The sequence below is a fragment of the Anolis sagrei genome, chromosome 9 (genome assembly GCF_037176765.1).
Source record: "Anolis sagrei isolate rAnoSag1 chromosome 9, rAnoSag1.mat, whole genome shotgun sequence".
In the NCBI taxonomy this organism is placed as follows: Eukaryota; Metazoa; Chordata; class Lepidosauria; order Squamata; family Dactyloidae; genus Anolis; species Anolis sagrei.
Window position 1 is genome coordinate 25,492,573 of NC_090029.1, and position 24,623 is coordinate 25,517,195.

Below are 24,623 nucleotides of genomic sequence, written 5' to 3' on the forward strand. Positions count from 1 at the left end.
TGGATGTCCTAAACCTCAAGCACTCTCTGCTTCAGAGCTCAGGCAGTGTTGTATTTCAGTGTCAATGTTGACTTTTGTGCAGAGGTGGCTGCCAAGGGAGCAGAAATGGTCAACATTTTCTAACATTACACCATTAAGCTGTATTTTTGGCATTGGAGAGGGATTGGTTGATGACTGCTGGAAGAGCACTTTGGTTTTCTCGATGTTCAATGACAGGCTGAGATTCTCGTATGCTTCTGCAGAGGCGTTTAGAGTGGCTTGTAGGTTTTCTTCTGACTGTGCACAGACTACGTTATCATTGACATATTGGAGTTCTATAACAGATGTTGTTGTGATCTTGGTTTTGGCTTTCAGTCTGCTGTGATTAAATAGCTTGCCATCTGTCCGATAGATGATTTCCACTCCAATGGGAAGCTTCCCATCAACAAGGTGCAGCGATTAAGATGGAGAATAAGGTTGAGGCAATAACACATCCCTGCCTGTAAGAAAATTTGGTGAGCATGTTTGCAAGATTAGGTGGATGCGCGCCCTCTTTTTACATGTTTCCCACTAGTGAGTTAACATGTAAATTGAATAAATACGTGCAAGTATGCACCTTTACTTTACTCCATTAGAGGTCTGTATTTGCTGTTTTAGATTCTGTGATAATCACATTTAATCTGTAGCCATGTATTTTCATACACACTGCGGATAGGGCTTGGTTTGGACAATTGGATATCTGCTTGCCTTCTTTGCCAGCTTTCCTTAACCTCAGAGGCTGATAAGAGCTCCAACACAAGTGCCTTTTGGGCATGTCAATCACCTCCCTGAATCAGTTTACTGGGGAAGTACTTTTGATGGGAACTATCTCTTTCCCGAATTGTGTTTTGTAGCTTTGCAAAGATGTCGCAACAATGGGACCATCCGTAAGGAAAGACAGGTGAACAGATGGCTTCTGGTGTTTGCCTTCTTTCCTTCCTGTCCTCAAGCACCTCTCCTCAAGTCATACTTTTTCTGCCTCCTTTCAGGAGAGAATGCCTTCAGTTTAGCGTTTGGCTTCAAAGTCAACGTTATCAGCTTTGGGAGAGATAAGTTGTGTTGCTCGACTGTGTGTACGATTGTCTCCAGCCGATTCTCGCCATCCTGTCATTGTCAGGCTTGGGACCGGCGCATTGTCTAAGAGTAAATGATTCCCAGATTTCAATCTCGGATTGAATTGTTTTGGGAACAGATTGAGGTCATCTTCTGTGAAGGCGGAAACGGCGCATTGTCAAAATGCTACAAATACAAAATAATGCATAGAGAGGATGTGCAATCCCCCCTCCTTTAAAAAAAAAAGAAGAAAAGATTGCTACTATTTACAAGTGATATGAGCCTGACTGCATTTGTGTTGCTTTCTTTGTGAAGATGGAATGAATGAATGGTCTGTATCTGGTCTTTGTGGGGAGGGAGTTGGGTGAATCAGGCGCCTGTCTTCGCCTAGAAGAGAAGCCAGCATCCAATACAGTCCCTGCGATTGAACAATTCCTTCATGGTGGAGACGGAAACCGCGACTACGTTTTTTCGGCTTCCATCTGTTAGAATGTTAAAGGTTTTCTATATAATCTTCTGAGAAGTGAAAGATACTCCTGTTGCCTACGTGGGAGCATTCCTTTCCATTCCCTCGAGATCTCTGCAGTCCTTTGGAATGAAAGAACATTTCCCCTGTCCTCCCAGTTTTATGGAGTAAGCCAGTGGTTCCCAACCTTCCTAATGCCATGACTCCTCAGTATGGTCCCTCGTGTTGTGGTGACCCCCAACCATAACAATATTTTCATTGCTACTTCAGAACTGTAATTTTTCTACTGTTATGAATCATAATGTAAATATCTTTCCACCTGCTACTAAGGAGGCTGTCGAGGTCCTGAATCGGTGCCTGGCCGCTGTAACAGTCTGGATGAGGGCGAACAAATTGAAATTGAATCCAGACAAGACAGAGGTACTCCTGGTCAGTTGTAAGGCCGAACAGGGCATAGGGTTACAGCCTGTGTTGGATGGGGTCGCACTCCCCTTGAAGACGCAGGTTCGCAGCTTGGGTGTGATCCCGGACTCATCGCTGAGCCTGGAGCCCCAGGTCTCGGCGGTGACCAGGGGAACATTTGCACAGCTTAGGCTTGTGCGCCAGCTGCGCCCATACCTTAGGAAGTCTGACTTGGCCACAGTAGTCCACGCTCTGGTTACATCCCGTTTAGACTACTGCAACACTCTCTACGTGGGGTTGCCCTTGAAGACGGCCCGGAAGCTTCAATTGGTCCAACGTGCGGCAGCCATGATACTAACAGGAGTGGGACGCAGGGAGCATACAACCCCCTTGCTGTGCCAGCTCCACTGGCTGCCGATTTGCTACCGGGCTCAATTCAAGGTGCTGGCGTTGGCCTATAAAGCCCTAAACGGTTCCGGCCCAAGATACCTGTCCGACCGCATCTTGACCTACGAGCCCACCAGGACTTTGAGATCTTCCGGGGAGGCCCTGCTCTCGATCCCGCCTGCTTCACAGGCACGGCTGGCAGGGATGAGAGATAGGGCCTTCTCGGTGGTGGCTCCTCGGCTGTGGAACACCCTTCCCGTGGACATCAGACTGGCCCCGTCCCTGATGATATTCCGCAGGAAATTAAAGACTTGGTTGTTCAAGAAGGCGTTCGAACAAGAAGTGCAATGATTGGTAATGACTATAGGATTGGAACAACGGAAATGATACTGGATTGTGGTTTGGACGATGAGACGATGTGGAATGGCTTTCGTAGTAATGATGATGTTTTTGATGATGATGTTTTTGTCTAATGCTGGATGTGGATTTTATATTATGTCTTGAATTTTTGAATTTTGTTCTTTCTATGTTGTACACCGCTGTGAGTTGCCCCCGGGCTGAGAACAGTGGTATATAAGCAAAGTAAATAAATAAATAAATATCTGATATTCAGGATGTATTTTCATTCACTGGACCAATTTGGCACAAATACCCAATACACCCAAATTTGAATACTGATGGGGGGGGGGGGGTTGATTATGTTATTTGGGAGTTGTGTTATGAACCCAAAGAGGTTCCTATTCTTTTGTGTGTTCAAGGAATAGTAAGGCGGTTTAGACCAATGAGACACTTTAGAGACCAAATTTGGTTTTAATACTATCCATGTAACATTTATTGAAATACAATTACCACATAATCATATCCAGTGAAGATATCAGTCTTTTCCAAGGAGGTGCGGACACTCCGTTGCCGCAGATCAGGAAGTGTGCATGTTCTTGGGGTCCCCTGTATTTATAGGCAAAAATCAATTTTTCTTCTTTTTAATAATCAGGCTGTTCTCATAGAATCAAATCATAGAATCATAGAATGAAACAGTTGGAAGAGATTTCATGGGCCATCCAGTCCAACCCCATTCTGCCAAGAAGCAGGAAAATTGCATTCAAATCACCCCTAACAGATGGCCATCCAGCCTCTGTTTAAAAGCTTCCAAAGAAGGAGCCTCCACAACACTCCGGGGCAGAAAGTTCCACTGCTGAACGGCTCTCACAGCCAGGAAGTTCTTCCTCATGTTCAGATGGAATCTCCTCTCTTGTAGTTTGAAGCCATTGTTCCGCGTCCTAGTCTCCAGGGCAGCAGAAAACACACTTGCTCTCTCCTCCCTGTGACTTCCTCCCACATATTTATACATGGCTATCATATCTCCTCTCAGCCTTCTCTTCTTCAGGCTAAACATGTCCAGCTCCTTAAGCCGCTCCTCACAGGGCTTGTTCTCCAGACCCTTGATCATTTTAGTCGCCCTCCTCTAGACACATTCTAGCTTGTCAATATCTCTCTTGAATTTTGGTGCCAAGAAATGGACACAATATTCTGTCCCTTTCAAGTTCTTGTTCTTTTCAAGCTCAGGACATCCACATTCCAGGCCACATGACTTATGGGGTACACCTGCACACTCCTTACATGCTTGGTTGCAGACCTTATTGTCAGAGCCCCCGGTGGCGCAGTGGATTAAAGCACTGAGCTGCTGAGTTTGTTGATCGAAAGGTCGCAGGTTCGATTCCGGGGAGCGGCGTGAGCTTCCGCTGTCAGCCCTAGCTTCTGCCAACCTAGCAGTTCGAAAACATGCAAATGTGAGTAGATCAATAAGTACCGCTCCGGCGGGAAGGTAACGGCGCTCCATGCAGTCATGCCAGCCACATGACCTTGGAGGTGTCTACAGACAATGCTGGCTCTACGGCTTAGAAATGGAGATGAGTACCACACCCCAGAGTCAGACATGACTGGACTTAATGTCAGGGGAAAACCTTTACCTTTACCTTTTGTTCAGCTATGCTTTGCTGCCTACTCACTTCGACTGCCAAGTCCGACCCATATCATGCCTTGCGAGAACTCCATGTTGTATTTTCCTTCAGGCCTGTTTCTTCTGCTCTTTTATATTCATTCAAAAATCCATTCTTTACCGTTGTAGTTGCTGGGATTTATAGTTCACCTACAGTCAAAGAGCATTCTGAACTCCACCAGCGATGGAATTAAACCAAACTTGGCACACGGAAATCCCATGAAAAGATGAAGAACACCCCTTCAAATTCTACTTTACGTCAAGTGTTGAAAATTGGGAGATTCACAGTATCTATATAAAAAATGTAATGGTCATTTGTGGGATTAACATAACTCAAAAACCACTGGACTAATTGCAGCCAAATTTGGCCTCAAAATACCTACTAACCCAAGGAGCGACCATCATTCAAAAAATTGATTTTGTCATTTGGTAGCTGTAGTTGTTGGGATTAATAGTAAACCTACAATCAAAGAGCATTCTGAACCCCACCAATGATGGAATTGAACCAAACTTGGCGCACAGAACTCTCATTACCAACAGAAAATACTGGAAGAGTTTTGCGGGCATTGACCTTAAGTTTTGGAGTTGTAGTTCACCTACACCCAGAGAGCACCATGGACTCAAACTATGATGGATCCCGAACCCCAGGTTGAGAAACGTTGGAGTAAGCGATGCTCAGTGGGAACTGTAATAACACTATGTAACAGAATTTGAAAAGTTTTCTGTTCCTGGTTTGAAAGTATTATTCCAATTTAATTGTGCGGTCCTTACTTGGAAAGTAGTTGTTCTACTCCAGAGACATCATTTTTGTTGCACAAACTATGTTGAATTGGTTGAGACTTGATGTGATATTTGTTGAAAAACTAGAGCAAAATGTGTTATAGTATGATGATGTCCCTGCTGCAACAACAAAGTTTTTGCAGTTTAATATACTTTTCCCATGTTTTTATGATAGAACCAATTAAAAAATGACATTTATAACCCAGGAACAAAAATCATGCTACTTTGTGTAATTAATAATAATAATGGGTTGCTGTGAGTTTTCTGGGCTGTCTAGCAATGTTCCTGAAGCATTTTCTTCTGACGTTTCACCCACAAATAGGGTAGGCACCCTCAGAGGTTATGAACTCTGTTGGAAACTAGGAAAATGGGGTTTATTTGTTAGTGGAATAATGTCCAGAGTGGGAGAAAGGGCTCTTATCTGTTTGAGGAAAGTGTGAATGTTGCAATTGGCCACTTTGATTAGCCATGAATGGCCTTGAAGCTTCAAAACCTGGCTGATGGGCGCTAACACCTCCCAACAAAGGATTCCCCTAGGAAGAAAGCAGCCAGGCTTTGAAGCTACAAGGCTATTCAATGCTAATCAAGGTGGTCAATTGCAGCATTCACACTTGCCTCAAGCGGATGAGAGCTCTTTCTCCTACCCTGGGCATTCCACAGATATATTGTCTCCACTTGTATAGTTTCCAACAGCGTCTGGGAATGAATACCATAGATGTCGGCAAAATGTCAGGAGAAGATGATTCTGGAACATTCATACAGCCCAGAAAACTCTCAGTAACTCAGTGATTCCAGGCATGAAAGCTTTCGAAAACACAACAACAACAACAACAACGTATCTCTTATTTAAGAGACAGTGGCCCTGGTTCAGCTAGAGTTGTTGTTAGGTGTTCAGACATGACAGTGATGGCCCTGCATCCGAACTTGGAAAGGTTGCATTAAGAACTACTCCCAGAATCCCTGACTCAAGCTGGTTGGTGGATTGGATTCTGGTGACTGTCATCTTAATAAAGAGTAATGTCTCTCAGTTCTGCTGCAGATGGGAGGCATACATTCACATTTGAGCTTCCAGGGAATTGCATAGGGCTGGAATGAGAATCATGATTTCAAAATCCAAAACTCCAGGCCTTCTCAAACTCCAGCTCTCCAGTTGTTTGGGTTTCAAACTCCCAGGATTCCTGACCATTGAACAAACTGTCCATAGGGGCTTCTGGGAGTTGGAGGCCCAAACAACAGGAGGTGAGATCTTTTTTGGAGACATGGCTGCAAAGCTTTGGCTTCTGGAGGCTGAGCCATGAATCCCTGTGTCTGAGACTCAACTTTGGGCAATCCTTTGTTCCTTTCTCTCCCTGCAGTGTGTCCAAGTGGAAGGTACGGGAAGGGCTGCGTGGAGATATGTGTGTGCACCAACAACGGGACCTGTAACCCGATCGACGGCTCCTGCCAATGTTTCCCCGGCTGGATCGGCAAAGACTGTTCCCAAAGTAAGCAGAAAGCTCTCTTCTTCCTCTTCGTTTGCATTGCTGTGTCTGGTTCTTTTAATGCGGAAAGGTTGATCTGTTTTTCCTCCTGCTGCTTGAATGGATAGATCAGGGCTCCTCAAACTTGTTAACCGAGGTCCAGTTCACAGTCCCCCAGAATGTTGGAGGGCTGGACATATATATGTTTGATTTGTAGCGCAATATATATTGTTGTTCATTCATTCAGTCGTTTCCGACTCTTCGTGACCTCATGGACCAGCCCACGCCAGAACTCCCTGTCAGCCATCACACCCCCAGCTCCTTCAAAGTCAAGCCAGTCATTTCAAGGATACCATCCATCCATCTTGCCCTTGGTTGGCCCCTCTTCCTTTTTCCTTCCATTTTCCCCAGCATAATTGTCTTCTCTAAGCTTTCCTTTCTTCTCATGATGTGGCCAAAGTACTTCATCTTGGCCTCTACTTTCCTTCCCTCCAATAAGCAGTCAGACTTTATTTCCTGCAGTATGGACTGGTTGGATCTTCTCGCAGTCCAAGGCACTCTCAGAACTTTCCTCCAGCACCACAGTTCAAAAGCATCTATCTTCCTTCGCTCAGCCTTCCCTAAGGTCCAGCTCTCACATCCGTAGGTGACTATGGGAAATACCATTGCTTTAACTGTGCAGATCTTCGTTGCCAGTGCGATGTCTCTACTCTTCACTATTTTGTCGAGATTGGACATTGCTCTCCTCCCAAGAAGTAAGTGTCTCCTGATTTCCAGGCTGCAGTCTGCATCTGCAGTAATCTTTACACCTAGAAATACAAAGTCTGTCACTGCCTCCATGTTTTCTCCCTCTATTTCCCAGTTATCAATCATTCCTGTTGCAATATTCTTGGGGTTTTTTTAATGTTTAACTGCAACCCAGCTTTTGCACTTTCTTCCTTCACCTTGATTAGAAGGCTTCTCAGCTCCTCCTCGCTTTTGGCCATCAAAGTGGTGTCATCTGCATATCTAAGGTTGTTAATGTTTCTTCCAGCAATTTTCACCCCAGCCTTGCATTCGTCAAGCCCCGCACATCACATGATGTGGTCTGCATACAAGGTTGGGTGAGAGGATACAACCTTGCCGTACGCCTTTTCCAATCTTGAACCAGTCTGTTGTTCCATGGTCAGTTCTTACTGACCATGGAATAATATATAAAATGAAGAACAATTATAACCAGCATAAACTTACCAGTATTTCAATGGGAAGGGTGGGGCTGCTTTTGGCTGATGAGTGAGTCAAGTGTATTAGGATTGTTGTTGTGTGCTTTCAAGCCATTTCAGACTTAGAGCAACCCTCAGTCTAAAGTTTAGTGCAAATTGATGGGGAAGGGGCCTTGGAGGGCTGCATCCGGCCCGCGGGCCATAGTTTGGAGACCTCTGGGAAAGATGGGAACTGTGCTGTTATGGTGAATGTGTTAATTTGACTGAGCATAGTCTTTCAAAGATCCCATCAGCCTCATGGTTGCCTTCAAAACTCCAGAGTTTTTGTTATTAAATCCATGAAGAGAGAATTCGTGAATTCAGAGGGCCAATTATCACTTTTTTTTTTACATGAACGTCGGTGCTCTTTAGTTTTTACCCAGTTGGTGGCTTTCCAAATGATATTAGACGATGAATCTCACCACTCTTAACTGGGGACAATGGGAATTGCAGTCCAACAGCCCTGGTGACTCTTAAAACATCCTTAAACTTTTGGGGAGAGGTTCAAGGATGTTTTAAAGGCAGGCATCCTATACACCAGGATCTAAATTCAAACCCCTCTCTCCTGACTAAACAGAACAGGTGTGACTGTATCAAAATTCCCATCAGCTCTGCTTATGATGTCTAGTGATGAGGAATACAGGAGTTACAGCCCAGCATCTGGAGGAGTTATTCTGGACCGTGCTGTGACTTACAAGAAGCACTGCTTGATTATCAAGCAATAAGTGGGTGCTAGAAATAATATTATACGAAAGCTGACTGGTACAACCTGGGGATCACAAGCAGAGACAGTGAAGGCATCTGCCCTTGTGCTTTGCTACTCTGCAGCTGAATACATGCCCAGTGTGGAATACGTCTCACCACGCTAAAACAGTGGATGTGGCTCTTAATGAGACATGCTGCATTATCACAGGATGTCTATGCACCACACCACTGGAGAGACTATACTGTTTAGCAGGTGTTGTAGCACCTGACATCCATTGGGAAGTAGCAGCCTACAATTAAAGGACTAAGTTATTGACATCTTCGGCCCATCCTCTGTTCAGATATCAGCCAGCATTCCAATGCCTTAAATCAAGAAACCGCTTCCTAAGATGTACAGAGATACTCGCAGGAACACCTCAGCAAGCAAGAGTCCAAAAGTGGCAGGCTAAAACCTGGAGCCTCAATCAGTGGCTGAGTCTGGATGAGAGACACAGAAGACTGGGCAACATGGAAGGCACCAAACAGACTGGGCTCTGGCACCACGAGATGCAGAGCCAACCTTAAGAAATGTGGCCTCAAAGTGGAGTCCATGACATGCGAGTGTTGAGGATAGCAAACCACAAACCATCTACTGCAATGCAACCTGAGCCCTGCCACAGGCACAGTTGAGTACCTTCTTACAGTGACACCAGATAACATATGACAATGGGCCATATTTGGCCAGTGGGCCTTGAGTTGATGCATGTGGACTAGTGGTTGTATCCTGGACTAAGATATTAGGAGAGCGGAATTACCCAGTGGAAATCCACTGGGTGCTGCTGAGCAAGTCTCACTCTCTCTGCTTCAGAGGAAAGTGATGGTGGCAAAAAAAAAAATCCCCTTCAAGAAATACATCCTTTAGTATTAGCCCTGGCTTCAAATCCCTGACTTTGGACGACTCAGTGGGATACAATGACAGCCCGTTCCGAAGAAACCTTTTCAAGTTTTGCTTTGGGGTTGCCGTAGGTGAGAAATGACTAGGAAGCACATTGGCTTGGATGGTTTCACTGCAGAAAAATTAAAGCCAGAGGGAGAGAGAGTGGAAAGTATAATCACACCATCCTCCTCTCCAAACCAGAAATGGAAAAGAGCGACCAATCGAGCGAGAAGGGATTCATCGGAGGAATCGAGAGTCTAGTCAACACTGATTTCCTGGCTGCGCTCCACAGGAAGCAATCAAAGAAAGTGAAGCCGCAGGCAGGAAACTTTTAATGAACATGGGAAGGGACCTTGGCTGAATGCACACTACGGGAGGAATTTCGTCATTGAAAAGAGCATATGTTTAATAGGATGGGTAATCTTTGTTCTGACTCCACTTCTAGTTGGCTACATCTGGATCTGCAATATTGATATGTAAATATTGCCCTTATTTCAGAGCAGCTCCCAGTTGTGCAAGTACCGTTCCTCAACAATCTCATTGGTACCTTGTTTTGGCACTTGTTTGCGGAATATGATTCCCTTGTGGAGAAGTCCCAGGAATGTTATTCCTTGTATCCACCAATGTCACCACTGGCCGAAAGGTCATGAGATTGAAGCCGGCCCAGGTCGGAGTAAATTCCCGACCATTTGTCTAGCTTGCTATCGACCTTTGCAGCCTGAAAGACAGTTGCATCTGTCAAGTAGGAAATTTAGGTACCGCTTATTCAGGGAGGCTAATTTAACTAATTTACAATGCCATAAAAATCTCCAGCAGTGGCCAAAAGAATGAGGAAGCACTCCATCCATCAAGGACTTGGTGTCACAAGTGGACCATAAAGCGACAGCTCCCCCGGTGGCTGAAATTCAAGCATACCCTCATAAAGCTTTGTTGTTGTTCATTCATTCAGTCATCTCCGACTCTTCGTGACCTCATGGACCAGCCCACGGCAGAGCTCCCTGTCGGCCGTCACCACCCCCAGCTCCCTCAAAGTCAGTCCAGTCACTTCAAGGATGCCATCCATCTATCTTGCCCTTGGTCGGCCCCTCTTCCTTTTGCCTTCCACTTTCCCCAGCATAATTGTCTTCTCTAGGCTTTGCTGTCTCCTCATGATGTGGCCAAAGTACTTCAACTTTGTCTCTAGTATCCTTCCCTCCAATGAGCAGTCGGGCTTTATTTCCTGGAGGATGGACTGGTTGGATCTTCTCGCAGTCCAAGGCACTCTCAGAATTTTCCTCCAACATTTATTTACACTATTTGTATCCCACCCATATCAGCCCGAAGGCGACTCAGGGCAGCATACAAAGTTGGCATAATTCGATGCCCTGTATAAAATACATACATTGATAAAAATAAAAAAAAAGAAACATTACAATACATTTAGAAACATAAAACAATGAATAATAAACATTTTAAAAACTACGTCCTCTCGTTCAAATCCTCAACCGTTCCATCGTCTTGGCCGTTCCTGGGTCATTTTCCGATTCAAGTTTGTCTGTTTATCCCGAGGTTCCGAATGCTTGCTCACAGAGCCAAGTTTTCACTCTTTTTCGAAAGGTCAGGAGGGAGGGGGCTGATCTAATATCCCTAGCCAGAGAGTTCCACCGCCAAGGGGCCGCCACAGAGAAGGCCCTGTCTCTCGTCCCCGCCAAACGTGCTTGCGAAGCAGGCGTGATCAAGAGCAGGGCCTTCTCTGATGATCTAAATTGCCCCTGTGTTTGTCTATATATGTTGTGTGTCTATGGCAGGGGTTCTCAAACTAAGGCCCGAGGGCCAGATATGGCCCTCCAAGGTCATTTACCCGGCCCTTGCTCAGGGTCAACTTAAGTCTGAAATGACTTGAAAGCACACAACAACAATAATCCTATCTCATCAGCCAAAACCAGGACCACACTTCCCATTGAAATACGAATAAATTTATATTTGTTAAAATTGTCCTTCATTTTAATTATTGTATTGTTTTTATGTGCTTTTTGCACTACAAATAAGATATGTGCAGTGAGCATAGGAATTCATTCATGTTTTTTTTCAAATTATAATCCGGCCCTCCAATAGTTTGAGGGACTGTGACCTAGCCTTCTGTTTAAAAAGTTTGAGCACCCCTGGTCTATAGCATTGAATGTTTGCCATGTATATGTGCACTGTAATCCGCCCTGAGTCCCCTGCGGGGTGACTTGGGCAGAATATAAATACTGTAAATAAAGAGATGAAGAAATAAACATGTAAATAACCATAAATCAGCTACAAGTAGAAGGCAGAACTGATGAAACAGTCAATCCAATACCAAAATTTTAAGCAGATCCACACTCTTGTTCTGTCTATAACCAGCTTCTTATTTGGGCCTTACCTGGTTGTGTTTATTTTGAAATGCAAACCCAGCGGCACCTGTTCTTATCCTGAAAGGAAGGTCTCTCTTCATCCTTTTCAACACTTCTCTTAAGAAATCATTCAGCCATCGACAGCCCTGCGCTTGCAAGGCCCATATGGCGGGGAAATTAGAGAGATGAGATATTCCTATTACAGGTAATTTACTTGTTAAAGTCTGGAAAGACGTGCCGTGACTTCTCTGGAATTGCTTCGGCAGGAAGATTGACGTTGGTGGATCCAAAAACTGGCATTTCCCAAACGAACCTTTAATTGGAGGCAGATCGTCCCGGGGAAACCCCGGCCCCGTCGTTCGGGAGCGTTGCTTCATATTCACCGCGCGACGAAGGCATTCGACAGGCCTTTTGCAGTAAAATATATTAAAACTCCGGTGATAAAGTAGGGATCGGATAAAAACAGACAGCTGTAATTTTGCTTGCATTGTGCCGCTTCCCAGGGCTGTCGCTCAACACCCGAATCAGGACGGCTGTCAATTTTGCAGGCTGTTCATTATATTTAGAAAGTAATTGGGAAATGACTGCTCATTTTGATTTGATGTGTGCCGACGGTGGGTTGGTGGTTTTGCTTTGGAAGCGACGGTTCCAAACATCTTAACAAGCTGCTGTCCTGGGGAAACCGCTTCTCTACTTCCTTGATATTTCCAGAAGTGTTTTGCTCACCAAAATTTAGAAATATTACCTTTTTGGATTACAGTTTTCACAGTCCCTAAGCCAGTGTGGACACGTCAACAACATCCTCTTCCTCATGATTTGTATTCCCCACTTTTTCTCTGCCAAAGGAACTTTGTATGGATTTTGCATACATGGATTTGTATGCAAAAAAGCACATTTTGCAAACTGTCTCATTACACTATGGAACAAAATTTGAAAAAAATATGTTCCTGGTTTGAAAGAGTCATTTTCTGTTTTATTTATTTACCAGTCGTCCCCTGCCACGCGTTGCTGTGGCCCAGTCTGATGATCTGGAAAATAAAGTAATGAGAAAGTGTTGGTTTCTAATATATGTAATTTCTTTCTGCTTGTGGGTCAACAGTATCTGTTGCTGTTTCTTTGTCAGTGTTGATGTGGAGATTGTCTGGTTTGCCTAGTCTGGAACATGCAGCATATAATTGTCCTTCTTTAGGGGTCCCTTTCAAATCTATGATACTATATCTATGTGTGTGTCTCATGTATATCTATCTATATCTATGGCTGGATGGCTCTTTGTCAGGAGGGCTTTGATTATGTTTTCTTGGAACAGATGGCCTTAAGTATTTTCTGTTGGTCATAGGGTTTCTGTGTGGGAAGTTTGCCCAATTCTGTCTGGTGGGGTTCAGAATGCTCTTTGATTGCGGGTGAACTATAAATTCCAATAACTACAACTCCCAAATGTCAAGGTCTATTTTCCCCAAACTCCATCTGTGTTCATATTTGGGTATATGGAATATTTATGCCAAGTTTGATCCAGATCCATCATTGTTTGAGTCCACAGTGCTCTCTGGATATAGGTGAACTACAACTCCCAAACTCAAGGTCAATGCCCACCAAACCCTTCTAGTGTTTTCTGCTGGCCATGGGAGTTGTGTGCCACGTTAAGTTCAATTCCATAATTGGTGGAGTTCAGAATGCTCTTTGATTGTAGGTGAACTGTAAATCCCAGCAACTACAACTCCCAAATGACAAAATCAATTTTTGAGTGATGGTCACTCCTTGGGTTAGTAGGTATCTTGTGTCCAAATTTGGTGTCAATTCGTCCAGTGGTTTTTGAGTTCTGTTAATCCCACAAACGAACATTATATTTTTATTTATATAGATTTATCACATTAGGGGCAAACCAAGGGTATAGTTGTAATATATTTTAAAAATATGAAGTTTTTTTTAAAACTTGGCATTATACTAAATACCCTTTGACCAGTAGCTGGCCACTTGGAGTGCCTCTGTTGTTGTTATATGAAGGTCCTCCATTGTGGATGTGACAGGGCTCAGACTGCATTGTAATAGAATCATAGAGCTGGAAGAGAACCTACAACAATATAGTCATGTCTCGTCTCAACTTTGACTTTTGGAGGGTAAACAGACCCAGCTCTTTAAGATGCTCCTTATCCAGTTCTATGGTTGCTGCAAAATCCTATTTGGTTGACTTTCTTCCAGTTTGAAATGTGAAAGATAACCCTATTTCTTTCTCTCCTCCTCTTTCTTTCCTTCCTTCCTTCCTTCCTTCCTTCCTTCCTTCCTTCCTTCCTTCCTTCCTTCCTTCCTTCCTTTCTTCCTTCTCTGCAGCTTGTCCCATTGGCTTCTGGGGTGCGGATTGCTTCCATTCTTGCAGTTGTCACAACGGCGCTACATGCAGCCCCCATGACGGCGAATGCCGATGCACTCCGGGATGGACTGGGCCCTACTGCACCCAGCGTGAGTTTTGGAACCACAAACTAAAAAAAAAGGAAGAAGGGATCTCCAGAAAGCATGCACTGCCGCCTTGTGTTAATCATTAGCACTGAAGCTCTTGGAAAAGCATACTATTACCGCTTGGCCCCTGCAGCAAACAAATATGAGAATCCTCAGAAAATGAATCCTGAACAAACAGATTAATAAATCAACAGACCCCCATGTGTTGGATTCGAGGAGGTTTCCTTATGTAAGAGCCTCTCGCTCTTTTGGTGGAGAGGCAGAGTTTGTAAAGGAATGTGCTGCATCCTTTTGGCATCCTCCCGAGACAGATGTCAGCAGGGCAAGCTTTCCTTTCAACTACAGGCCGTCCCCAAGTTACAAACAAGAGAGGTTTTGTGGGGTTGTTCTTAAGCTGAATTTGTTTGTAAGTCAAAACAGGGACATTTCTGAAGTGTAACTCCAGCCAAATATACATACACACATAGTACATAGATTGCTCTCACTTCCTGTCATCTCGCCATGTTTTTAACTCGGAGTCACTTGTAAGCCGAATGTCTGTAACTCGGGGACGAGCTGTAATTCCAAAAAGTTGGGTTAGTAGGGTTTTCCCCATACATTTTATGTTTTGAACCTTTTTGCCTGTTGTTCATAATGAAATTATTCAGTCTTAGTATTTTTTTTCTGTGTCAGGATCATAGAATCATAGAGTTGGAAGAGACCTCATGGGCCATCCAGTCCAACCCCCTGCCAAGAAGCAGGAATATTGCATTCAAAGCACCCCTGACAGATGGCCATCCAGCCTCTGTTTAAAAGCTTCCAAAGAAGGAGCCTCCACCACACTCCGGGGCAGAGAGTTCCACTGCTGAATGGCTCTCACAACAAACATTATATTTTTATTTATATAGATTTATCACATTTATCACAGTCAGGAAGTTCTTCCTCATGTTCAGATGGAATCTCCTTTCTTGTAGTTTGAAGCCCTGTTCCATGTTCTAGTCTCCAGGGAAGCAGAAAACAAGCTTGCTCCCTCCTCCCTATGACTTCCTCCCACGTATTTATACCTGGCTATCATGTCTCCTCTCAGCCTTCTCTTCTTCAGGCTAAACATGCCCAATTCTTTAAGCCGCTCCTCATATGGCTTGTTCTCCAGACCCTTGATCATTTTAGTCACCCTCTGGACACATTCCAGCTTGTCAATATCTCTTTTCAAATGTGGTGCCCAGGAGCAACTTGAGAAACTGCAAGTTGCTTCTGGTGTGAGAGAATTTTCTGTCTGCAAGGATGTTGCCCAAGGGACACCCGAATGTTTGATGTTTTACCATTCTTGTGGGAGGATGTCCCCTCATGGGGAGCTGGAGCTGACAGACAGGAGCTCAACCCGCTCTCCTTGGATTCAAATCATTGACCTGTCGGCCAGCAGCCCTGCCGGTACAAGGGTTTAACCCATAATAATAATAATAATAATAATAATAATAATAATAATAATACTTTATACCCTGCCACCATCTCCCCAAGGGGACTCGGCTTACATGAGGCCAAGCCCAACAACCCATCAGTAAACAACAAAGCAGCAAGCAAATAAAACAGTACAATTAATATAACTCACATATAAGCAATAACACACAAAAATTTAAAAACCTTATGGCCAGTCCAGATATGATAGATTAAAAATTTAAAATAAACACTGGGCGTGAACAGAGATAGGATGTATCTAGGCAAGAGGATTTTAAAAGGATAATATAGGGAGACCAACCCAACGGGTAGTTAAAGTGCTTCTGAGGACATTTTGCAGGATATTGATCAGAGCAAGGTATTGTTTCCTTTATTCAGGGAAGGCACACTGGAACAACCACGTTTTCAGGCTCCTCCTAAAGACTGCCAATGTGGGGGCTTGTCTGATATCCTTGGGGAGTGAGTTACAGAGTCGGGGGGGGGGGTCACCATAGAGAAGACCCTCTCCCTCGTCCCCACCCATTGAGCCTGCGAAGGGGGCGGGAGCAAGAGCAAGGCCTCTCCAGATGATCGAAGAAATTGCATGGGTTCGGAAACAGAAATGCGGTCACGTGCCATTGTGCCACCAGTGGCTCCAGACCTAGTATTTACATTATGACAAAAAATCCTTGAATTGGAAGAGACCCCCAAAGGCCATCCAATTTAAGCTCATTCTGCTTGGTGGGAAGAAAGGTACTATTCAAGCATTCCCAACAGATGGCCATCCAACCCCTGTTGGAAACATCCAGCCAGACTCCAAGGCAGCATTGAGCAGCATTAACCACTAGACGGTTCATCCTAATGTTGAGATAGAATACCTTCTCTTGTAGTTTGCATCCACTTCTCCGTTGTGTCTTTGGAGCAGCTGAAAACAAACTTTCTCCCTCTTCAATGGGGCATCCTTTGCAATATTGAAACATGGCTAATCTTCTTGTCCTCACCTTCCGTTTTCTCCTCTCTCTGTGCAATCCCTTACTTTCTAGGATGTCCACCTGCTTTTTACGGGAAAAGCTGTGCCAACGTCTGCCAGTGCCAGAACGGGGCGGACTGTGACCACATCACAGGGCAATGCACCTGTCGGACCGGGTTCACGGGGAAACAGTGTGAGCAAAGTAAGTGACTCGTTGCTTTTTAAGAAGATCTCCCCGCCCAACTTCATTTTACCTTTTTCACGGATAACACTATGTAACAAAATTCGAAAAAAGTTTCTGTTCCTAGTTTAAAAGTGTTAAGTCCTATTTAATTGTGCAGTTTTTACTTCAAAAGTAGTTATTCTACTCCAGAAACTTCATTTTTGTGGCTGCCACAAACTAGGTTGCAATTGGTCAAGACCCGATGATGACATATTCAATGCCAAATGTACCTCCCGGAAAGACAAAGTTTGGGCATTTTAATAAATTTTCCCCATGTTTTTATGATAGAACCAATTAGGAAATGACATTTATAATCCAGGAACAAAAATGGTTTTACACAGTGTAACAAAATAACAAAATAAATAACAACAACAACAACAACAACCTCTCCCTGGATAGACAGTGGCCCTGGTTCAACTACAGTTGTTGATAGGCATCACAGTGATGCCCCTGCATCTGAACTTGGAAAGGTTGTATTAACTACTACTCCCAGAATCCCTGATTCAAGATGGTTGGTGGATTCTGGGTTTTGGAAAATGGGGCTTGCCCTTGCCTTCCTCTGAAGCTGATGTGACTTGCACAAGGTCATCTAGAGCAGGCACGGGAAAAATTCGGCCCTCCAGGTGTTTTGGCCTTGAACTCCCACAATTCCTAATAGCCTCAGACCCTTTCCTTTCCCCCCACTCAGCCTCTTAAGACATCAAAACTTGGATCCAGCCATTGTGAAGACCACAAATGTTTAAGGAAGATGAACCCTTCCAAGAGTAGACATCAAAACTTGGGTTCAACCCATTGTGAAGACCACAAACTTTTAAGACAGATGCACCCTTCCATTAGTAGACATCAAAACTTGGGTCCAACCTGTTGTGAAGACCACAAACTTTTGAGACTGGTGCATCCTTCCATAAGTAGACATCAAAACTTGAGTTCAACTCATTATGAAGACCACAAACATTTAAAACAGATGCACCCTTCCAACAGTAGACATTAAAACTTTGGGTTCAACCCGTTGTGAAGACCACAAACTTTTAAGATAGATGCACGCTTCCAACAGTAGACATCAAGACTTGGGTCCAACCCATTGTGATGACCCCAAATGTTTAAGACGATGCATCCTTCCATCAGAAGACATCAAAACTTGGGTCCAACCCATTGTGAAGACTCCAAACCTTTAAGACAGATGCACCCTTCCATTAATAGACATCAAAATTTGGTTCCAACCCATTGTGAAGACCCCAAACATTTAAGAGAGATGCACACTTCCATCAGTAGATATCAAAACTTGGGTCTAACCCACTGTTAAAACTCCAAACATAAGACACATGCACCCTTCCATTAATAGACATCACAACTTGGTTCCAACCCATTGTGAAGACCCCAAACATTTAAGAGAGATGCACCCTTCCATTAGTAGACATCAAAACTTGGGTTTAACCCATTGTTACAACCCCAAACATAAAACAGATGCATCCTTCCAAGTCCAAAACACCTGAAGGGCCGAAGTTTGCCCATGCCTGATCTAGAAGGTTTCATCGCCAAGGAGGGACTCGGGCCCTGGCCTCCAGAGTCATAGTGCAAGACTCAAACCACCGCGCCATGATGCGACAGAGCTTGCAAATGGCCAAAAAGAACAACGGGACTGGAGGATTTTCCCCGGTGCCTCTCCGCTTGCATACGAGCAGATTTGCCCTGTTCTTCAGAGCCTACTTCTCTGAAATGTGTAAGGAGTGGGTTCCGTTCTCCGAGTCCTCTGTTGAGAAATTGAGTTTGCTTCTCTTTGTCAGAGTCTTCAAGCTTTTTTCTCCATCCCCTTTTTTCCCTTTGAATTGTCCACAGAGTGTCCGCCGGGAACCTTCGGCTACGGTTGCCAGCAGCTGTGCGAATGCATGAACAATGCAACCTGCGACTACGTTACAGGGACTTGTTATTGCAGCCCGGGCTTCAAAGGAATCCGGTGCGACCAAGGTGAGTCCAATTCCATCCCCCTTTCTTTTGAAACGGAGCTTTCAGATGTTTCTTTGTGCTGTCCTTCCCGAAGAGCTGAAAAAGACTTCCGTGGGTGACCTGAATACACTTGCAGGAGGGAAGGAATTGTAGCGACAGGAGAGAGAAAGAAAAAGGAGTGGTGATTCCCACAGGTTTGCTGTCTCTTCGTCAGAGCTGGAAACATAGGCTTTTCAAAATTCAAAATGGGTTTCGCAGCTTTAGGTTGAGCATCCCTAATTTGGAAATCCAGAATCCAAAATACTCCAAAATCCAACGTTTTCTTCATAAGTGGCTGAAACAATAATATTTTCATTTTCACAGACTTGGTTTCAAATCCCCAAATTATTTCCAGTGTTGTATGAGACTGCCGCCTTCAAGGCTAATGAAATATAAATTTAGATTTGGATTGGATCCCAACTGCAAGGCATCTCATTATGTACATAGATGAAAATATAAGTATTCTAAAATCTAAACAAAAAGCCTCCCAAATCAAAAGGATTTTGGATAAGGAATACTTCACCTGTGCCAGAATCTGTCATGATGGAGCAGGTTTATATATATATAAAGAAAAAGGCATTGCTTTTCTAGAATAATCACAACCAACCAGAATCTGTTGTAGAATAAGCAGGATGTTTTGGAAAGGCATCTTCTACTCTAGATCAGGCATCCTCAAACTGTGGCCCTCCAGCTGTTTGGGCCTCCAACTTCTAGAAGCCCTAATGAGCTTGTTCAGTTGTCAGGAATTCTGGGAGTTGAAGGCCCAAACAGCTGGAGGCCCGCAGTTAGAGGATGCCTGCTCTAGATCCTTCATCAACCAAATGGAACATAATTCCTTCCTTCCTTCTCTCCTTCCTTCCGTCTCTCTTTCCTTCCTTCTTCCTTCTTTCCTTCTTTCCTTCTCTCCTTCCTTCTCTCTCTCCTTCCTCCCTTCCTGCCTCCCTCTCCTTCCTTCCTTCTCTTTCCTTCTTTCCTTTTCTCCTTCCTTCCTTCCTTCCTTCCTTCCTTCCTTCCTTCCTTCACCTTCCTTTCTTGCCTTCCTTTCTTCTCCTTCTTTCCTTCCTTCCTTCCTTCCTTCCTTCCTTCCTTCCTTCCTTTATTTCTTCCTTCATTCCTTCCTTGTCACATTCCATCTTTCCTTCTCTCCGTCCTTTCTTTCCTTCCTTTCTTCTCCTTCCTTTCTATAATTCCTTCCTTCCTTCTCCTTCCTTCCTTCCTTCCTTCCTTCCTTCCTTGTCACCTTCCATCCTTCCTTCCTTCCTTCCTCCCTCCCTTCTCTCCTTCCTTCCTTCCTTCCTTCCTTCCTTCTTTTCTTGTCTCCTTTTTTCCTTCTCTTTCCTTCTTTCCTTCTCTCCTTCCCTCCTTGTCTTCTTTCTTCCTTCCTTCTTTCATTTCTTCTCTCCTTCCTTCCTCCCTTCTCTCCTTCCTTCCTTCCTTCCTTCCTTCCTTCCTTCCTTCCTTCCTTCCTTCCTTCCTTGTGTGTATATGTCTCTAACAAGACTTTGGTTGCATGGAGCCATCTCCATTCATTTCAACAGATAGGGCTGGTCTATATAAGAGGGCTTTGAGTGGAAATTTCAATAAGGCAAATGATGGCAATTCTATTGCCATGTAGATAATGATGATGGTGATGATATTTTGGGATGGCACCTCCCATCATTCCTGGTCAATTCAGGCAAGGCATTGGAAGTTGCCATCTCCACAGTATGTGGAGGGCCCCAAAATTCCCGGCCCTGTTCTCATTGAAATGAATGGGAAAGGCCTTTGCATGTGCCAAGCCCCACTTTGCTGAGAAACGATGCAGCCAAAAGGCTTGGACTGGCAAGTCTTTCCTATGAAGTATCTACAGCCTTTCACAAGAGTGCAAACGGGGAAAGGAGGGAGGGAGGGAGGGAGGGAGGGAGGGAGGGAGGGAGGGGAAGAGCTCTATAACACAAAGCCCCCTTTTTCTCCAGCAGAATGGCCCAAGGCTGCCACTCAATTTTAACGGCACATTGTGAATTATTTTTAACAGCGGCTCTCATGATGGAAGAATTAAACCCCTATACTAAAATTAGTCCGGCTCTTGGATCCGAGCGGCATTCAGTGGGAGCAATCATTGGGATTATTATCCTCCTGCTAATTATTATGGTTTTGCTGGCACTGTTTGTGTGGTATCGGCGGAAACAGAAGAAAGGCCACGACATGCCAAGCGTCTCGTACACTCCAGCCATGCGGATGACAAACACCGATTACTCCCTCTCCGGTAAGAGGCTCTTTGGGACAATGAAATACTGAACTCCTCCATGGGTTGGCGGGGAGGGAACCAATGGCCTTTTCTCTCCAAAGTGCAGGTCCCCATGCCCTTCTTCCCAGTAAGCGCCTTTCTTGTTACAGGACAGCGCTAGAAATGCCAGTCCTCAATCTAAAATAGCCACAAATATAAGAGAGTCAGCAACATGAGTCTTTTGTTTGGACCCTAAGCGATCTGATGTGGGGGACTTCCAATTATCTTCTTCCCAATGTGCCAGAGATTGGGTGCCATATTTGTGCCCATGGGCTTCCTTTCCCTCCCTCCCTCCCTCCCTCCCTCCCTTTCTTCCTTCCTTCCTTCCTTCCTTCCTTCCTTCCTTCCTTCCTTCCTTCCTTCCTTCCTTCTTTCCTTCCTTCCTTCCTTCTCTCCTTCCTTTCCTCCTTTCCTTCCTTCCTTCCCTCCCTTCCTTCGCTCATTCCTTCCTTCCTTTTTTCCTTCTCTCCTTCCTTCTTCTCTCCCTTCCTTTCTTACTTCTCTTCCTTCCTTCCTTCCTTCCTTCCTTCTCTACTTCCTTCCTTCCTTCCCTCCTTTCCTTCCTTCCTTTCCTCCCTTCCTTCCTTCACTCATTCCTTCCTTCTTTCCTTCTCTCCTTCCTTCTTCTCTCCCTTCCTTTCTTACTTCTCTCTTCCTTCCTTCCTTCCTTCCTTCCTTCTTTCCCTTCTTTATCTCCTTCCTTCTTCTCTCCCTTCCTTTCTGCCTTCTCTCCCTTCCTTTCTGCTTTCTCTCCCTTCCTTCCTTCCTTCCTTCCTTCCTTCCTTCCTTCCTTCCTTCCTTCCTTATTTCTTTCCTTTCTTCTTTCCTTTTCTCATTTTTTCCTTCCTTCCTTCTTTCTTATTTCCCCTTCCTTCCTTTTCTCCTTCCTTCCTTTTCTCCCTCCCTCCCTCCCTTCCTTCCTTCCTTCCTTCCTTCCTTCCTTTCCTTTCCTTTCCTTTCCTTCCTTTCTCCCTTCTATTCTTTTCCCTTCCTTCCTTCCTTCCTTCCTTCCTTCCTTTCTTCCTTCCTTATTTCTTTCCTTTCTTCCTTATTTCCTTCTCTCCTTTCTTTTTCCTTCCTTCCCTTCCTTCCTTCCTTCCTTCCTTCCTTCCTTCCTTCCTTCCTTCCTTCCTTCCTTGCTTCTCTCCCATCCGTCCTTCCTTCCTTCCTTCCTTCATTGCTACTTTGTCAGGGACTGGCAGCCAACAGCGGTCAATGGACATTCACTTTGAGAAGCCGTTTTGTAGATGATGTGTTCATGGAAGCCCATAGGCATTCACACTGGAAGCCAAAAGGCCCACATCCAGTTGGGTCATCCCAACTAGAGGCAAGCCATGTGTTGGGCGGCAAGTCAATGGAAGTAAAGGCCAAAACTGAACCTGGAGATTTCAGGGCCAGATCTAGGGGTGACCCCTAGCAATGTTGGTGGTGTCGAACAAAGCACCCTCCAAGTCTTACAAACAAGGGAAATATTTGTCAATCAAACAAGGGAAGTAGGTGTTTTCCCATTGCAGTGCTCTCACCCAGAGATTCCTCCCCATTGCCCTGCAGACTGGAAAAGACAGCGGACTGGCTTGGGGTGCAAAAATGCCTTACGATCTGGGAAACCTAGTCAATGTGCAGGCAACTTCAGTTGATTCAATAGATATAGTCTAGTTTGGATTAATAGTAGGCTTCAGGCCATACAGTGGTGGAGGTATGCATCCCTTAATATAGCAATAGATCTATATATATGTACAATTGCACACACATACATACAGGTATAATGTTGTGCAGGTCTAATCAGCTGAAGGCCAATTTCCCACCTTCTGGAGATGATGAGGTTTACGCTGAGCCCCCTTCCCCCCAAAAAAAAAGATAGATGGAAAAGGCGATGAACATGTATTTTCCAACAGCAAAGAAGGTGCCAAAATCCCAACAAAGTGGTCAGTTGAATCTCCTGAGATTAGAAGCCCCTGCCTTTAATGTCCTCTTATAGACTTGGCCGACTTTCAGGCCTTGCGTTCCCTCATTCCCCCTAATGTTTATTGTGGCATGAGCCTGCTTTCGAGAAATTACTTTTCTCACTGGGAACGGCATTTAATTTTGCCGTCAACTGGGGTCGACCAGGCCTGCTAGAACATTTGTCTTTACTTCTCGCCAAAGTAAATCTTCCATTATTGTTTCCCAAGTCGAACTGCGTCAGTGAAAAGGGGACCCTGGGCTCACAGCGGGAGCCATGCATGCAAAGGGAACACGTCCAATCGCTTATGGTTTTCGTACCAGCTGCCAATTTGTCTTGAGAGGTGCGCAAAAGTCACGGTGACATTCACATTCTGATACGGAAGGAGAGACGCGGTGGCAGATTTCCAAGCCAAATAATCTTTGCCACCTGGCAAAACCTCTCATTAGGGCAAGGTGGGAAAGGGGAGGGAGCCTTGGATGTATATACTTGTGTGTGTGTGTGTGTATCTCACAAGAACCTCAGGCTGTGCAATGCCCTCTTTCCCCAAAATTAAGACAGGGTCTTATATTAATTTTGCTTCAAATGATGTGTTAGGGCTTATTTCCAGGGAATGTCTTATTTTTCCCCAAATACACATTTTTATTAACTTCTTTTTGAAGTAGGGCTTATATTTCGAGCATCCTCAAAAATCATGTTAGGGCTTATTTTCAGGGTAGGGCTTATTTTCTGGGAAACAGGGTAAGTCTCTTTAAGGAGACATAATACTGTTTGTGCATCAGCATGGTCCTAGTTGGTGATTGTTTCTGAATGCTCTGAGAATGTCCTACAGGGCATCTTTGTGAACAGGAACAGGATCACCTTGAAGACACTGGCCCTTGCAGCCCAGTGGCCCCAAGGTGAATCTATTCTGTATTGAAAGCCACTTTTGGAGGAGCTGAACCTCTTTGGAGGGTAGGGCTCAGTATCTTGAACAACTTCTATGAAATTCCAATGAATTCCCAGCATGGATTCAGTGTCAAACTGACATGGAAGCCACCATCCGACCCCATTGATTGATGTTTGAGGAGGAGACATCATGCTGATGTTCTTTCCCCATGGTGGAGGACCTTTTCTACTATGTCCCCACCACTGTTCTGTTGTATTATGGATGATTTTAATGGGGTGGGATCCAGATTTAGGCATGGGCTACCTAAATCTGGATCTCTAATGCCTGGGGGGGGGGGGGGTGAGGGGACCCCAAAAGTAAGATGGATGCACCCTTCCATTAGTAGACATCCAAACTTGGGCCTAATCCATCGTGAACACCCCAAACTTAAGACAGTTGCACCCTTCGATCGGTAGACATAAAAACTTGGATCCAACCCATGGTGAAGACCACAAACTTATGACAGATGCACCTTTCTATCAGTAGACATTCAAACCTGAGTCCAACCCATCATGAAGACACCAAACATTTATAACAGATGCACCCATCCATCAGTAGACATCCAAACTTGGGTCCAACCAATTGTGAAGACCCCAAACTTAAGATAGATGCATCTTTCTGTTAGTAGACATCCAAACTTGGATCCAACCAATTGATAATACCCCA

General features: G+C 44.6%; 1 protein-coding gene across 14 annotated transcripts in view; it reads left to right on the forward strand.

The window, feature by feature from the left end:
- Nucleotides 1-24,623, forward strand: part of MEGF11 (multiple EGF like domains 11) — a 495,422-nt gene that overhangs the window by 447,116 nt on the left and 23,683 nt on the right. For all 14 annotated transcript variants that reach the window (XM_060755350.2, XM_067471384.1, XM_060755353.2 and 11 more), the window contains exons 17-21: nucleotides 6,458-6,586; nucleotides 14,107-14,235; nucleotides 16,689-16,817; nucleotides 18,675-18,803; nucleotides 20,836-21,066. In XM_060755350.2, the coding sequence (XP_060611333.2) occupies nucleotides 6,458-6,586; nucleotides 14,107-14,235; nucleotides 16,689-16,817; nucleotides 18,675-18,803; nucleotides 20,836-21,066 (747 nt within the window). The remainder of the gene's footprint in view (nucleotides 1-6,457; nucleotides 6,587-14,106; nucleotides 14,236-16,688; nucleotides 16,818-18,674; nucleotides 18,804-20,835; nucleotides 21,067-24,623) is intronic.